The sequence below is a fragment of the Jaculus jaculus genome, chromosome 4, assembly GCF_020740685.1.
Source record: "Jaculus jaculus isolate mJacJac1 chromosome 4, mJacJac1.mat.Y.cur, whole genome shotgun sequence".
Lineage (NCBI taxonomy): Eukaryota > Metazoa > Chordata > Mammalia > Rodentia > Dipodidae > Jaculus > Jaculus jaculus.
The window spans coordinates 180,716,461-180,733,380 of NC_059105.1; the positions used below are offsets into that span (position 1 = coordinate 180,716,461).

General features: G+C 41.9%; 1 protein-coding gene across 4 annotated transcripts in view; it reads right to left on the minus strand.

The window, feature by feature from the left end:
- The window catches only part of Spice1 (spindle and centriole associated protein 1), a 51,840-nt gene extending 37,166 nt beyond the window's left edge, over positions 1-14,674 (minus strand). For 3 of the 4 annotated variants that reach the window (XM_045147785.1, XM_004672317.2, XR_006636808.1), the window contains exons 1-5: positions 14,593-14,674; positions 11,179-11,277; positions 8,247-8,294; positions 5,897-6,040; positions 168-270 (exon numbers count right to left, since the gene is read on the minus strand). In XM_045147785.1, coding sequence (XP_045003720.1) covers positions 168-270; positions 5,897-6,040; positions 8,247-8,294; positions 11,179-11,277 — 394 coding nt within the window. In that variant the 5' untranslated portion in view covers positions 14,593-14,674. The remainder of the gene's footprint in view (positions 1-167; positions 271-5,896; positions 6,041-8,246; positions 8,295-11,178; positions 11,278-14,592) is intronic. The other variant, XM_045147784.1, reaches the window with a different exon arrangement.
- Positions 14,675-16,920: the final 2,246 nt, after the last annotated feature.

The following is a 16,920-nucleotide window of genomic DNA, read 5'->3' on the forward strand; positions in this document are numbered from 1 at the left end:
GCAAACAAATTACAATGACTTTTAATCCCAATAACTTTTGTGTACTATCTAACTAGAATACTTATAAATGAAAACATGACTGACGCCAGGAAAGGATTTTAGCTTCTTGCAGCCACTTATAGGCTGCAAAGAATGAAGAGAGGCTTCCGTGTGAACTGAACACTTACCTGTGCGCCTACGAGGAAAATCTACAAACAGATCTTTTGCTGTAGCCATCAAGTGATCAGATTTCTCCAAGACATTCTGCATCTGGTATTGATCAGAAAGAATCTATACAAATATTAATGGCAAATATTATTCAGAAAAATATATATTTACTTTTGAAATCACACAAGAAAAAAAACATTCAAAGGCATAAAACCAAACAATCACAGGACATGGCATTCCTAAAATCCTTTAGTGGCAGTATCTTCAAATACCAGTAGGTGGGGCTATTTACAGTAATTACTGGCTTGAAAATGCTTGGCTGGAATTATGAAGAAATCCATACTCTCACTTTTGGTTAGAAAAGATCTTTACAGATGGCAGTGACCATAGAATGATCCAGAAGACACCATAGTGCTAAAAGGAGTGACAAAAGGAGTGCTCAGCACTGGAACATCTCTATCACTCCTTCCAAGGCTCAGGGTCCATTGCAGAAGAGGTGGCAGAAAGAATGTAAGAGCTAAAAAAAGGGTAGGACTGCTTACAATGCAGTCTTCCCAATACAAAATGGCCTAGATATCCATGACCTCACAGTACCTGACGCTACCTACACAAGACCATCATAATAGGAGGAAAAGATGATGACATCAGAATAAAAGAAAGAATGACTGAGAGAGAGAGGAGATATGATGGAGAGTGGAGTTTCAAAGGGGAAAGTAGGGGAAGAAGGGAATTATCCTGGTTGTCTATAATTATGGACATTGTCAATAAAAAAATTAAGACATTTTTAAAGTAAAAAATACATATTAAATTCTGAACACACATATAAAAAACAGTTTACATAACCTTTCCATGTGAGATCTACTACTATAGTAAATGTTGAATTTTTATTGCTTTCTATTTTAAATGATGTTTGTAACCCACTAACTTCATTCACTATCAATTTATCAATAATCTACCATTTTTTTAAAAAAAAGGTTAAAAATAAAATTCTTTAAGCTATAAACGCAGAGTTGTTTCAACCACTAACGTTATCTTATAATCCAGAGTAAAAACCATTGTATGAGTTTTAGGATTAAACAAGAAATGGGATATTTCTTTACTTATATTTTAAAAAGCTGAGTTTTTATTATGCAGAGATAGATACAAAACACCATTACAGTCCTGCCTCTGATTATGAACTTTCAATTTAGGGACTTCCATAGTTATAAGCAAAGCCAGAGGCCATGTTAAAAACAAGTCAACTCTATGAACTACCACCAGAGGGCATTTGCAAGTTAAAAAGAATCTCAATACTACTAAGTCAAATCAATATACATCTGTTAAGTCTTCCCAGAATTTCTCTATAATATGGAAATAATTGTATCACATGACCTCAGTTACAGTTTTAAGATACAGAGAGAGCCGGGCATGGTGGCACATGCCTTTAATCCCAGCACTCAGGAGGCAGAGGTAGGAGGATTGCCGGGAGTTCGAGGCCACCCGGAGACTACTGAGTGAATGCCAGGTCAACCTGGGCTAGAATGAGACCCTACCTCACACCTCTCCCCCTGCAAAAAAAAAAGATACAGAGAAAAAAATGATTCAGATTCTTATGTTTTCAAACACTTCTGCTAGGTTAACTGAACTTGTGCCTTCCTCAGTGCTAGCTCTGGAATTACATATGGCCAAGAGCACACTGGTGCAAAGCGCTAAGGTTCTAGATACAGACAAGGAACACTAACAAAATCAAGTCCTAAGAACCCTCCTGTCTCCATCTTCCCAGGCCTGGAATTATAGCTGTGAACTTCCACGCTCAGCACTTGATGTGGGTTCTGGGGTACTCAAGACTGCACTGGCACCCTCTACCCATGAGCATCTCCTCAGGACTGCCCTGACCCCTCTACCCATGGGCATCTCCTCAGGACTGCCCTGGCCCCTCTACCCATGGGCATCTCCTCAGGACTGCCCTGGCCCCTCTACCCATGGGCATCTCCTCAGGACTGCCCTGCCCCCTCTACCCATGAGCATCTCCTCAGGACTGCCCTGCCCCCTCTACCCATGAGCATCTCCTCAGGACTGCCCTGGCCCCTCTACCCATGAGCATCTCCTCAGGACTGCCCTGCCCCCTCTACCCATGGGCATCTCCTCAGGACTGCCCTGCCCCCTCTACCCATGGGCATCTCCTCAGGACTGCCCTGGCCCCTCTACCCATGGGCATCTCCTCAGGACTGCCCTGGCCCCTCTACCCATGGGCATGTCCTCAGGACTGCCCTGCCCCCTCTACCCATAAGCATCTCTCAGGTCCCTAATGGCAATTTGCAAGCATTCACTAGTTTTCATTTTAAAGCTACCTTCTGTCAAGATAAAGTCATGAGGCTGAGGGAAGAATCATCTTAAGGGTCCTATGACACCGGCACTAATTACAATGAGGTCTCAGGAAGAGCCGCAGCCCCGCCACCTTCTGCCAGATCTTCTGTGCCTGCTTCTTGAGGCGGATGACTTAAGTTGCCAAACGTCACAGTACCAGCCTTACTTGGCTCTTTCTAGCTTTATTGCTCTTCTCATAAAACTCATTTTCTTGATAAATTTACCTCTGCAATCCCATCTATAAGTACTATTACCCCAGACAGTTTAAAGATCACCAACTTCAACTTGTAAGTAGTGGTATACTCTTGGTTTTTCAAAGGCTTGGCAGGTGGCTAAGGTCCCCACAAAAACACTACAGGAAATGCTTCATTGTGGCCCTTTAACTCCACAGTAATAAGAACCTGATAGAATTGAGAAATTAAAAGACTTTGGGAGTTGTTAGACTTTCAGAATTTATAGACGCTAACCTATGATGATGCTGGCAAGAGAGCTTCTCCTTAGTTTATGTGAATGCAGTAGTCCAGACTAAAAAGGTCCTGCTAGCTTTATATGTAATGACTGTGCCTACATGGATGTACTTACAGAGGCTTTTTCCTTTGGTCCGACCATATCCCTTTTCTGCAGACACTACAAACTGAGTAACATTGAGACAAAGGGTACACATACCCTTTGACTCAGCAATCCGCCCACACCTACACCCCAGGATGTGCACTGAACCCAGGGCCTCAAACAGCCTAGGCAAGTGCTCTACCACCGAGCTAATGCTTTGGCCCTCAACTTAGTAGTTCTTCGTTTAAAAATACACCCTACAAATGATTCGGTATCCAAATACATACAACTGTTCATGACACAATCTACAGTGGCAATGTGAAGAGGCAGCCTGGGAATGGCTGACAATGCCACTTACGCACTAATACTGTGTTGTCCAGACTGCTCTTCAACAGCAGAACTAAGTTTTGGCCATGTGCACAAACCAGACTTCCTTCCCATCTTTGTATGGCCTTGAGGTAACATTCCTGGCCAATAAGACCTAATGCCAACTTATGGGTAGTACAGTAAAGCAAATAGCATGTGTTGTCTTTTCTACTTACTCCTGTCTTTGATACAACCAATGAAAGCTACAACCATCCTGCCCATGATAAGGGGCAACAGGGGCCTCAACCAGCCTGACTTCTGAACTATCGTGAGAAAACCAATCTGTATTCTGTTTACACTGTTACTCTTTGAGATCTTTCTCCCCCTAGAAGGTTAAAGTTTATTCTAATATACAACGTAAGTATCCACAAATCAAACACTGGACAAATCTAGATACTACTTAGCCATTAAAAAGAAAAGGTAAGCCGGACATGGTGGTGCATACCTTTAATCCCAGCACTCAGGATGCAGAGGTAGGAGGATAACCATGAGTTCAAGACCACCCTGAGACTACATAGTGAATTCCAGGTCAGCCTCAGCCAGAGTGAGACTCTACCTCAAAAAGCCAAAAAAAAAAAAAAAAAAAAGGTAGATTTCAGCTAGGTATGGTGGTGCATGCCTTTGATCCCAACACTTGGGAGGCAGAGGTAGGAGAAACACCATGAGTTTCAGGGCACCCTGAGACTACAGAGTACATTCCAGGTCAGCCTGGACTAGAACAAGACCTTACCTTGAAAAAACAAAAAAAAAAAAGTTGATTTCTAATTTATTTATTTGAGAGAGCAAGAGAGGGAAAGAGACAGAGAAAGAGAGAGAAAATGGGCACACCAGGGCCTCCAGCCACTGCAAACGAACTCCAGACACATGCGCCACCTTGTGTATCTGGCTTATGTGGGTCCTGAGGAATCGAACCGAGGTCCTTTGGCTTTGCAGGCAAACGCCTTAACTGCTATGCCACTTTTCCAGCCGCTAGGCACTGATTTCTAAGATATATTGTCAAAATGAAACACCTAAATCTCACTAAATGCAGAGGTTCTGAACCCTTGCAGCACATTAAAGTTCCACAGGGAAACTCAAAAGATGGGGGGAGGGCTGGAGAGATGGTTTAGTGGTCAAAGTGCTTGCCTGCAAAACCTAAGGACCAAGATTCAATTCCCCAAGACCCATGTAAAGCCAGACGCACAAAGTGGCACATGCGTCTAGAGTTCATTTGCAGTGGCTAAAGGTCCTGGAATGTCCATTCTCTTTCTACCTGCCTCTTAAAAATAAATAAATAAAAGATTAAAAAAAAAAAAAAAAACCTGTGTAGGACACACCCTAGCTTAACCAAACCAGAATCTTTCGACTTTAGGTCCAGAAATAGTCTTTTTGTTTTTTTAAGGAGCTTCTCAACAATGACAAATTCTGCCACGAGTAAGCCTGGGAAGCATTACACTACGGACAGAGGAAGCAGCATAATGGAAAGAAAGCAAAGAACCGTAACTGGTTCTTTCACTACTCCTCCTTTGCCTACTACATCCATCACTTCCACTACTCGTATAGAAAATGCAGGGCATGAGCAGCCGCCACTGGAGAGGGAAGACAGCCCAGCGTCCTGGGCAGACCTATGGTCATACAGGCCTTCTGATGAGACTTAGTACTTAATAGTAAATGGGTATGACTTGCCCAAGACCACCAAAAGGTAATTATCTAAAAAGAATTCTCTCTGAATCCACAGTTCTTTGCTCAAGCCAACCAAGTAAGCATATGGAAAACATAATCCTTCCTGATGTACAGATTTTACTAAGAACCCTAACAAATTTCTTAAAACAGAGACTATGATTAAGTTCCCTGAAAGGTCACCCAGACATCAAGTACCATAAATTTTAACCTGAAGGAGCAATAGCACAAGATGCATTCCTTTCCAGTGATTTCAGCTCAAATAAAAAAGGTTACTTTGCCAAAGCTTCCTCTTCTCCCACGTGGTTTACCCCTCCGTATCTGATGATGTGCTCAAGCATTCCACATCAGGCACAAGGTGAAGCCGAAGGTGAGTGGCTTACGACCTCGCTGAACAGGCACAGAGCCTTTCATTTCATTTCACTTCATTTCTGCTAAGCACTCTAAGAGCAATGCTACTGAGCTAAGAAGAACTGCAGCAGTTTATGTACACAGGGTACTAATTCTGTGCTAAGGATGGGTGGTGATCACTTTTTAAGTATTCTATCATTAAAATCTCATACCACCACCAGGAATTTTAGAGATGCACAAATTCAGGTCAAGAAGTTACATAACTTAAGGACACAGAGCTAATGAGTTGTACGATGAAAATTTAAACCGCTGAACTAGACTCCAACATCATTCTGGTACTTCCTTCAAAGCCCACAGGTAGATCATGGTGTAAGATTACAATTAAGCACTCGGGTCTCTCCACTGAGAGTCGACAGAGGGAAAAACAGAAAGCCCCAGGTGTCTCTTTCTTACCCTAAGTTAGTACTTTTAATATTACCTCCTTCATGAGAGACAATCTCCTTTTCTCGAGACTGGAAGCTTCTGGTCTCTGCTTCTTGCACTTTCTCTTCAAAGCTTTTTCCTGAAGTTCCCAGTGTGCTAATGCTCTGTTCTTTGACTTGTGTATTTCGTGACGGCGTACCTACATAGAAAAGAAAAAACTGTGAAGGACTGTTTTCAGTAACAAAGAAGTTGCCTGTTCATATAATGAGACCACTTAGGCTAGTTTATCAGTTTTTATTTCTTTCTAGGCCATCATGACACATTTTCATTTACAAAAGTGAACTAAGCCAGGCATAGTGGCACATGCCTTTAATCCCAGCACTTGGGAGGCAGAGGTAGGAGGATTGCTGTGAGTTCAAGGCCACCCTGAGACTCCACAGTGAATTCCAGGTTAGCCTGCGCTAGAGTGAGACCCTACCTTGAAAGACTTAAAAAAAAAAAGTGAACTAAAAAAGTATCTAGAATGTGTACATCCACCTAAAAGACACATAGAAAGTAGTATGAATTTTAACTTCTTTTGTACAAACTACCAAATGAATGTTTTCTAAATCACAGGTTAAGACTGACATAATGAATGATATATAATGACTGATAAAAATCAATTAGTGGGTCACCACTGACATTTTCATACAAACACAAATACACTGATAGAACACAATGGAAAGGGCACAAAACCCAGTAAGTCATTTTTGGCAAAGACACACCCATTTCATGATAACAGTATCGCTACCAAGAATTAATCAGGTACTGCGTTATACCCCTGTGTGGTTGTTTGATTCAGGTGTCCCCCATAAACTTATGTGTTCTAAATACTAGGTCCCCAGCTGATGGCATTTTGGGAATTGAAGTCTCTTGGAGGCAGTGTATTGTTGGGGGATGGGCTTCCTCTTGCCAGAGGCACACTCTCATGTTGTGGTTGTCCATCTGATGTTGGTGAGGAGGTGATGTCACCCTCTGCTTATGCCATCATGGAGCATCCCCTCGAGTCTGTAAGCCAAAAAACCTTGTTTCCCACAAGCTGCTCTTGTTTTCTGCCAGCTGTAAGAACCTGACTGCAACACCCTGCAAAGGTGTCACATGGAAGGAGGGTCACAGAAGGTACAATTATTCAGAGAAGTGGAATTCCTAAGCCAGAGTTAACAGTTAGTAGGGAGAATTTCACTGAGGTGACTGGGAAATAAAAGCCAACATTTGGCTTTATTATAAACACTTCAGAATTCGGAGTTATGAATATGAGCAAAACAGAGATTACCTACTGAAATTTTAATCATATAAACAAGAAGTCAGAATACTAAAAGACTAACAACCAAATACTGCATATATATTCTGTTCACACAAGAAAACTGAAGTGTTATTTTTTGAGATAATTGTAAAATTTTGAATATGGATTGAACATTACCAAAAAAATGTTTTTACTCTGTTGAGTATGATATTGGCATTACAGTTATGTTCATTTTTCCTTATTTTTAAAAAATGTTTTATTTTTATTTATTTGTTTATTTATTTATTTATTTGACAGAGAGAAAGAGGCAGAGAGAGAGAGAGAACAAGAGAACGGGCACGCCAGGGCCTCCAGCTATTGCAAATGAACTCCAGACATATGCACCACCTTGTGCATCTGGCTTACATGGGTCCCAGGGAATCAAACCTGGGTCCTTTGGCTTTGCACGCAAACACCTTAACCACTAAGCCATCCCTCCAGCCCAGTTCTTAGTGTTTGAAGTGCAAACTGTGTGTATAGGCACAAACGATGTGCTCTCTAGGATTTGCTTTAAATGCTTCAGCAAAGGAATAAAACAGAATGATAAATGAACAACTATAATAAAAGTTTAATCACTATTATTTCAGGATGTACATTGCAGTTCCTTATATTGTAATTAATACTTTGAAATTTTTCATTAAAAATATTAAGTCATGAGGTGGATATTTAGCTCACTGGAATATATATCATATAAAGTCAGTATCATTGGTATCCTCAATAAATGCTGAAGAAGCACTGAGGAGGATTTAGATAGGTACATACACAGAATATATATAATATGGTCCCTAGCTCTCCAAAGCATTATTACCCTGCCAAGTGAAACTGGACATAGCCATGTAAGATAAATCATATACTTCAGATAACATATACTCAGTGTTGGCATTTTCAAACAGCAGGACTTTAAACTCACTACAAAATCTCAGTAACCCAAACATGATGGTACTGAATGAAGACAGACAAACAGATGTCTAGAACAGAATAACAGTCATAAATAAGACATAATAGTAGTTCTATTCTGACAGGTAAAGCTCAAATACCAACTGCAGCATTGAATACATAACTTCATTTTCAACACTGAGCTTACCAGGTCTTCAGGAGTTGCCCTGTGAACTGTTAGATCATTTACAGTATTCTGGAAAAAAAAAAAAAAAGTTTCACATTTTTTAAAATAAAGTTTCCTTATAAAATATTAAGTAACTGCATTTTTAAAATATTTTTTATTTATTTACTTGTCAGAGAAAGAGGGAGACAGAGAGAGGGAATGGGCACGCAAGGTCCTCCAGCCATTGCAAATGACCTCCAGACATATGCACCACCTTGTACAACTGGCTAACGTGGGTCCTGGGGAATTGAACCTGGGTCCTTTGGTTTTGCAGGCAAATGCCTTAACCACTAAGCCATTGCTCTAGCCCAGTAACTGTATTTTAATGGCTAAAAATCAACTGAAAATCCTGAAGCCAAAATTCACAAGGATTTTCTACTTTTCAGCCAAAAAATGGTACACAAGTTATTATGACATCACTGATTGCTAAGGTCAAATCTAAAAAAGAACCAAAAGTTTTTCAGACCATGACACAGGTCAACTTCAGTTGCCTTCATCAGTGAGTTCTCAAATTGTAGACATTTTTTTCTTTTTCTTTTTCTTTTTTAATTTTTATTAACATTTTCCATGATTATAAAATATATCCCATGGTAATTCCCTCCCTCCCCACCCCCACACTTTCCCATTTGAAATTCCATTCTCCATCATATTACCTCCCCATTACAATCATTGTAATTACATATATACAATATCAACCTATTAAGTATCCTCCTCCCTTCCTTTCTCCGCCCTTTATGTCTCCTTTTCAACTTACTGGCCTCTGCTACTAAGTATTTTCATTCTCACGCAGAAGCCCAGTCATCTGTAGCTAGGATCCACATATGAGAGAGAACATGTGGCGCTTGGCTTTCTGGGCCTGGGTTACCTGACTTAGTATAATACTTTCCAAGTCCATCCATTTTTCTGCAAATTTCATAACTTCATTTTTCTTTACCGCTGAGTAGAACTCCATTGTATAAATGTGCCACATCTTCATTATCCACTCATCTGTTGAGGGACATCTAGGCTGGTTCCATTTCCCAGCTATTATAAATTGAGCAGCAATAAACATGGTTGAGCATGTACTTCTAAGGAAATGAGATGAGTCCTTTGGATCTATGCCTAGGAGTGCTCTAGCTGGGTCATATGGTAGATCAATCTCTAGCTGTTTTAGGAACCTCCACACTGTTTTCCACAATGGCTGGACCAGATTGCATTCCCACCAGCAGTGCAGAAGGGTTTCTTTTTTTCCACATCCCCGCCAACATTTATGATCATTTGTTTTCATGATGGTGGCCAATCTGACAGGAGTGAGATGGAATCTCAATGTAGTTTTAATCTGCATTTCCCTGATGACTGGTGACGTAGAACATTTTTTTAGATGCTTATATGCCATTCGTATTTCTTCCTTTGAGAACTCTCTATTTAGCTCCATAGCCCATTTTTTGATTGGCTTGTTTGATTCCTTATTATTTAACTTTTTGAGTTCTTTGTATATCCTAGTTATTAATCCTCTATCAGATATATAGCTGGCGAAGATTTTTTCCCATTCTGTAGGTTGCCTCTTTGCTTTTTTCACTGTGTCCTTTGCAGTGCAAAATCTTTGTAATTTCATTAGGTCCCAGTGGTTAATCTGTGGTTTTATTGCCTGAGCAATTGGGGTTGTATTCAGAAAGTCTTTGCCAAGACCAATATGTTGAAGGGTTTCCCCTACTTTTTCCTCTAGCAGTTTCAAAGTTTCCGGTCTGATGTTAAGGTCTTTAATCCATTTGGACTTAATTCTTGTGCATGGTGAGAGAGAAGAATCTATTTTCATCCTTCTGCAGATATATATCCAGTTTTCAAAACACCATTTGCTGAAGAGGCTGTCTCTTCTCCAATGAGTATTTTTGGCATTTTTATCGAATATCAGGTGGCTATAGCTACTTGGGCTTACATCTGGGTCCTCTATTCTGTTCCACTGATCTACATGTCTGTTTTTGTGCCAGTACCATGCTGTTTTTGTTACTATGGCTCTGTAGTATAGGTTAAAATCAGGTATGGTGATACCACCAGCCTCTTTTTTGTTGCTCAGTATTATTTTAGATATTTGAGGTTTTTTGTGATTCCAAATGAAGTTTTGGATTGTTTTTTCTATTTCCATGAAGAAAGCCTTTGGAATTTTGATAGGGATTGCATTAAATGTATAGATTGCTTTAGGTAAAATTGCCATTTTCACGATATTGATTCTTCCAATCCAGGAACAAGGGATGTTTCTCCACTTTCTAGTGTCTTCTGCAATTTCTCACTTGAGTGTTTTAAAGTTCTCATTGTATAGATTCTTTACTTCCTTGGTTAGGTTTATTCCAAGGTATTTTATTTTTTTTTGATGCAATTGTGAATGGGAATGATTCTCTGATTTCATCCTGTGTGTGTTTGTTGGTAGCATATATGAAGGCTACTGATTTCTGTGTATTTATTTTGTATCCTGCTACATTGCTGTAGGTTTTGACCAGCTCTAACAGCTTGCTAGTAGAGTCTTTAGGGTCCTTTATGTATAGAATCATGTCATCTGCAAATAATGATATTCCAGCCTCTGCAAATGAACTCCAGACGCGTGCGCCCCCTTGTGCATCTGGCTAACGTGGGACCTGGGGAACCGAGCCTCAATCCGGGGTCCTTAGGCGTCACAGGCAAGCGCTTAACCGCTAAGCCATCTCTCCAGCCCTTTTTTTTTGGATATGGTTTCCATCCCATTGAAATTCCAATTTTTCAAAGGAGCTAGAAATTATACCCTTTGACATGTTCATTGTAAAAAGATACCCCTGAGGATTCTGCTCTTCCCTGCCAACCCAGGCTGTACGATGCCCAGAGCCCCCTCCCACCCTACCACAAGCCTCCCAACGACCAGCCAGCAGCCCTTCTGCTCCTCCACAGCAATCTGCCCTACACTTACATCCCATTCTTGTTTCACCGAAGTCTTCTTCTTCTTTACTTTCAGTGCTTTTCTTCCACTTCCTCGGGGACCAAAACGATTCATTCTGATCAATGACATCTAGGAATAATAACATTCTTAAAATACAAGCAAAGAAACCATAATGCATCATCAGAAAGGGAGAAAGACATCTAGGACAAATAAACCACTCTAAAAACATCAAAAGAATTTAAACATGATCAAAGAAACAGGCTATCGGTTTTCTCATTTACAAACAACAGGAAATTGATCCAAATAATTATAATAAAAGATTTTAAGTCAGTAACAACTTTTTTTGCTTAACAAAGAATTCTAGGGGCTGCAGAGGTGGCTTACTAGTTAAGGTACTTTCCTGCAAAGCCAAAGGACCCAGGTTCAATTCCCCAGGACCCACGTAAGCCAGATGCACAAGGTGGCATGTGTCCTGGAGTTTGTTCGCAGTGGCTAGGGGCGAAAGTTACTGACTGTAAAGTACATACTAGAAAACTTTATTAAGCCGGGTGTGGTGGTACACCCCCTTTAATCCCAGCACTTGGTGGCAGGAGTAGGAGAATCACCATAAGCTCAAGGCCACCCTGAGACTACACAGTGAAGTCCAGGTCAGCCTGGGCTACAGTGAAACCCTCCCTCAAAAACAAAAAAAAAAAAAAACCTTTATTAAAATTGGATAATACTGCTTGGTACTACTTTTCCCAACTTTCTATAATGAACCTACTGAAACAGAGCACAAATTTATTTATAATTATCTAGTTACATTTAATATATTGTGTTTATACAGAAGCTAAAATTCCACAGCCTCAATCTTGAAAAGTGTCATGAAACTGAAGTTTGTAAAGGCTTATGACTAGTTAATATCGAGGTCAAGGGCTGGAGAGATGGCTTAGTTAAAAACATTTGTTTTAAAGCCTGATAGTCCGAGATCAATTCTCCAGGACCCATGTAAAGTCATATGCACAAAGTGGCACATGCACCTGGCATTTGCAGTGGCAGGAGGATCTGGCATACCTAATCTCTCTCACACACACTCCTTCTCTGTGTCTCTTTATCTTTCAAATTTTTTTTTTTTAGAAAACCCTAGATAAGTTCTTCTACATGTAAACATACATAGTAATGTATCTTAAGTTTAACAAAAGCAGTATTTTTTATCATTATTGAGACTAGAGATATTCTAATGACTTACTATGCTAAGAAAGTACATAAATTAGTACAGTCCAAAGATCTGAGCCTATAGGAAGAAAATTTAGAGTACGAAATTAGTCCTTTCTTATTTCTCAGGCCCTTTCTAGAGCCCTCTCCTCAATTTGCTTCCATGATATTCTTTTTCCTGACTTTTTTTCATCTTTTTTTTTTTTTTCTTGACAGAATATGTTGTCTTCTACTCATACAAGATTTAATCAAGAAAACTCCACCTAGTTCTATCCTAGGCCTCTTTATTCTTCTGTTAGATATTGTCTGTTTGGGCCCTAATACATGCCAGACAATGCCTGAGCACTGGAGGTAAAATCACAAATAAGTGTAGTTATGTGTCAGCTTTCACAGAGTTTATTTCCTAGACCATCCAGGAGGAGGTCACATCCTACCTCAGAGATCTTGCTTAAGCCTTTGAAAAAGAGCTGTGAATACACAGACACACTGGTAAATCAATGTTTCTCACATGTCCTTAAGACACCAATTGTCAGCCAGACGTGGTGGTCAAACTAGAGGGAGGGCACCTCACAATTTTCGGATGGTTACCGCTGTCAACAACAAAGTGTAGGTAGGAATTTGGAGAAATTGGTACTCTTGTGCACTGTTGGTATTGATGTAAAATGGCATACCTAGTATGGGAAACAGTATGGTCATTCTTGAAACATATAAAAATAAAATTATTGTATGATCCAGTAATTCCACTTCTGGTTATGCACTCAAATTGACTGAAAGCAGAATCTCAAAAAGACATTTGAAGCCGGGTGTGGTGGTGCACACCTTTAATCCCAGCACTGGGGAGGCAGAGGTAGGAGAATCACCATGAATTCGAGACCACCCTGTGACTCCATAGCAAATTCCAGGTCACCCTGGGTTGAAGTGAAACCCTACCTGGGAAAAAAATTTTTTTAAAGACACCAATTGTTCATTTCTCACTAACTACTCTACACATCTCCCAAAACACCTCAAAGGGGCACATCAAACTGCAGATTATCATGCAACCCTCCCTCCAAGCTTCTAGTTCTGGTAGTGACTGGTGCAGTAAATACTAAGTGAATTAAAATGAACTCACAAGCCGGGCTTGGTGACGCACGCCTTTAATCCCAGCACTCGGGAGGCAGAGATAGGAGGATCGCCGTGAGTTTGAGGCCACCCTGAGACTACATAGTTAATTCCAGGTCAGCCTGAGCTAGGGTTAAACCCTACCTCGAAAAACCAAAAATAAAAATAAATCAAATGAACTCACAGAGCTGCCATCCTCCTTGCTCCAGTTTAAAACCTGAGTATTGTGTTTCCCTTTGTCTCTCAGTCAACTGCACACCCACCGATTATAATCCATTCTTTCCAAAACGACCTTTCCCATCTGTGCATTCTTTTCCATCTCTAAGAATACTTTTGTCCACGCAGTCAGGATCTCTCCTGATTTCTTTTTCACGCATTCACTCACTCATATCACCAGTCATAAAATGTTTTCAAAGTCCTTGCTAAAAGCCAGGCCCCCCACCTACACCCATCCCGAAAAAAAAAAAAAAAACCCAAGAAAGTAGAATAGCCTATGCCTCGCAAAGTTTGAGTGTCTCTACGAATCGTAACTAAACTACTTTTCACAAATAAAAAGGCGAGGTGTGAAGTAAATTCCACCACGGAAGTACCTTCCTTACTGTACACATGAAGAAAAGCTGCCTCCTCTCTCTAATCCCAGCCCGCAAAGGCAGACGCTGACAGCTAAAGCATTCATAAAGACAGGGCGGGGAAATATCTTCCAGAAAGGGCCTTTGCAGAACTCGAGATCAGTATGAATAGTTCTGTTTGAACAGCTTGGGAAGAGTACCTGGCTAAAGAGGCTAGAAAAAGAAAGAAAAAATAATAAGAATAATAAAGCAGAAGGCGGACCCTGGCTTTGTGGCACAACCACCTTGAACACTATCCTGAAGACCAGAGACAGCTTCAGAGGGAAGAACTACGGTAAAAATTCTAGCTCATCCGCCGTGACGACCGTGGAAGGCAACCGATGGGTTGTCGCCCATTTGTGCACACAGGTGTGGGAGGCTTCCAGGACGCGCCGGACGCAGGTTTGCAGCCCGAGGGCGGCGCGGTCTTCCGGGGGATGGGGGGAGGGGCCCGAAGGGGACGCCAGCTCCTTGTCCTCCACCCTCAACCCTCCTCCGGGGTCCCGGAGGACCCGCAGGGTCCGCCCCGTCCTCCACCTGCCTGGCCTGGCCGGGGGTCGCCCGCAGCCGCCGCCGTCGCCTCCCAGCCGGCCTGTACCTCCGGGCTCCAGCAGCGCGCAGCCCGCCACACGCCAGCGCGGGCGCGCTTCCGGGGCCGTTGCCCGGGTTACCCGAGCCCCGCCCCGACGCCCCGGCGGACTTCCGGCCGGCTCGCGTGTGTCTGCGCGCGCAGCTCTCCTCTGGGAGTGGGAGGGCCTTGGGGGTAGGGAGAAATTAAAGCGGCGATGCCACGCTCACTTAGGAATACTTGAACTTCTCGGGAAAGCTGAGCGACCCTGGAAAAGAAGGGGCTTCAGCACTGGGCGCTGCCTGTGCGAAGCTGTGCCAAGGCTGGAAGGGGGTGCTTCCTGTCGGGCGAGAACGAAGACAGGCTGATCTGCTGACCTCATGTTAAGGCTTTGCAAAACACTTCCTGCAGCCCCTAACCTTCTGTAAAGAAGTAACTTTGCATGGATCAACAACAAAAATATGTTTGCGTGTATGTGTGTGTGTGTGTGTGTGTGTGTGTATTCAGTCATACACAGATACATACAATACCTTCTAGATGCAACGACCTACTTTGGAGTAGTTTCTATTCTGAATTTGTGGCTCTTAACAATCTTTCCTCCTCCTCTTCTGCAAAATTCCCTGAGTCCTAGTGGATGTGTTTTAAATCTACTTCAGTAATGAGCTCTTAGAAGCCTCTAGATCTCTGCTTTGGTAGGTGTTGAGTGTCCTCAGGGTCTGTCTACCTTCACCCTGGCGCTGATTATCAAGAACAGCATGGAAGCAGCACTCTTGCTCATCTCCCCATCACTCTGGGGTTTTAGCTAGGGCTTGGCTGATGTGCAAGGGCTAGTTTCTCTCCTTCCATCCTGCTACCTTCCAAAAAAAGAACAGAATCTCCAGTGGAGAGTGACGTCAGCATAGCTTAAATTGGATAAGCTTTATTAATTTAGAAAGAACTTGATGTAGCTCCTCTTTTAGCCAGAGCCTAGTGAGAGTTTAACACTGGAGAACATAATCTATCTCCATAGAATTCTGATCTGGTTTCCAACTCCAGTTACCCACCAAGGCTGTATGCCAGTATTGCACTGGCGTTTAAATCCTGTCAGAGTGTTTGCTTCTGAGTAGCTTAGACCTCTGGTTGCTCAGACCACTGTAGGCCACTTTCCCCCAATAGCTCATGTAGCACTTTCCAGCATTAGATGGGTTGTCTGGGGACTGGCTTTCTTCTGGATTCCAGCCAGGTCTCTCCATGTTCTGTGTAGGCTGCATATGGTGTCTTCAGCAATAGAATCTTACCTTTTACCTAAGGTGGGTCATCAAGGTAAACACGAATTTTAAATGTTTTATTTTTATTTATTTATTTGAGAGAGAGAGAAAGAGAATGGGCACACCAGGGCTTCCAGCAGCTACAAATGAACTCGAGATGCATAGGCCACCTTGTGTATCTCTGACTTACATGGATCCTGGGGCATTGGACCTGGGTCCTTTGGCTTTGTAGGCAAGCACCTTAACGGCTAAGCCATCTCTCCAGCCCATAAGCACTAATTTTAAATGAGTACTTAGAAATTCTTGAAAATCTTATTGCAGGTACCTGCTCCACCAATTCTCTTCCTCTTCTAGCTGACAATGTACTACTTTCATATTCATCTCTTTGCCTGTCTGGATGCTGGCCAATGAACTTGCTTCCTGCTTCACTGAAAGCACTGGATCATAAGAGAATGTCTGTAAACTGCTGTCACGATGTCACTCCTCCTATCAGCATATTTATTCTCAGGCCTTATTTTTCTTTCTTCTTCTTAAGCCTAATGAAACATGGGTACAAGAAACATGAAAACCTCACCACCACACGCAATAACCAAATTGGTCAAGACGATGAATAAGGAAAAATCTTAAAAATAGACATGTACACAAAAATAAAACTGAGGCCAAGCGTGGTGGTGCATGCCTTTAATCCCAGCACTGGGAAGCAGAGGTAGGAGAATTGCCATGAGTTCGAGGCCACCTTGAGGCTCCATAGTGAATTCCAGGTCATCCTGGGCTAGAGTGAGACCCTATCTCAAAAAAAAAAAAAAAGGCTGGAGAAATGGCTAAGTGATTAAGGCACTTGACCAGGACCCACATAAGCCAGATGCACAAGGGGGCACACCCATCTGAAGTTCCTTTGCAGTGTCTGGAGGCCCTGGCACACCCATTGTCTCTCTCTATCTCTCTCTCTCTCTCTCTCAAATAAAGAAAAAAAATTAAATAATAATAAGGATGAAGCCCTTGGGAGGGAGCTCAGTGGTTAAAGGCACTCGCTTGCAAGCCTGCCAGCCCAAGT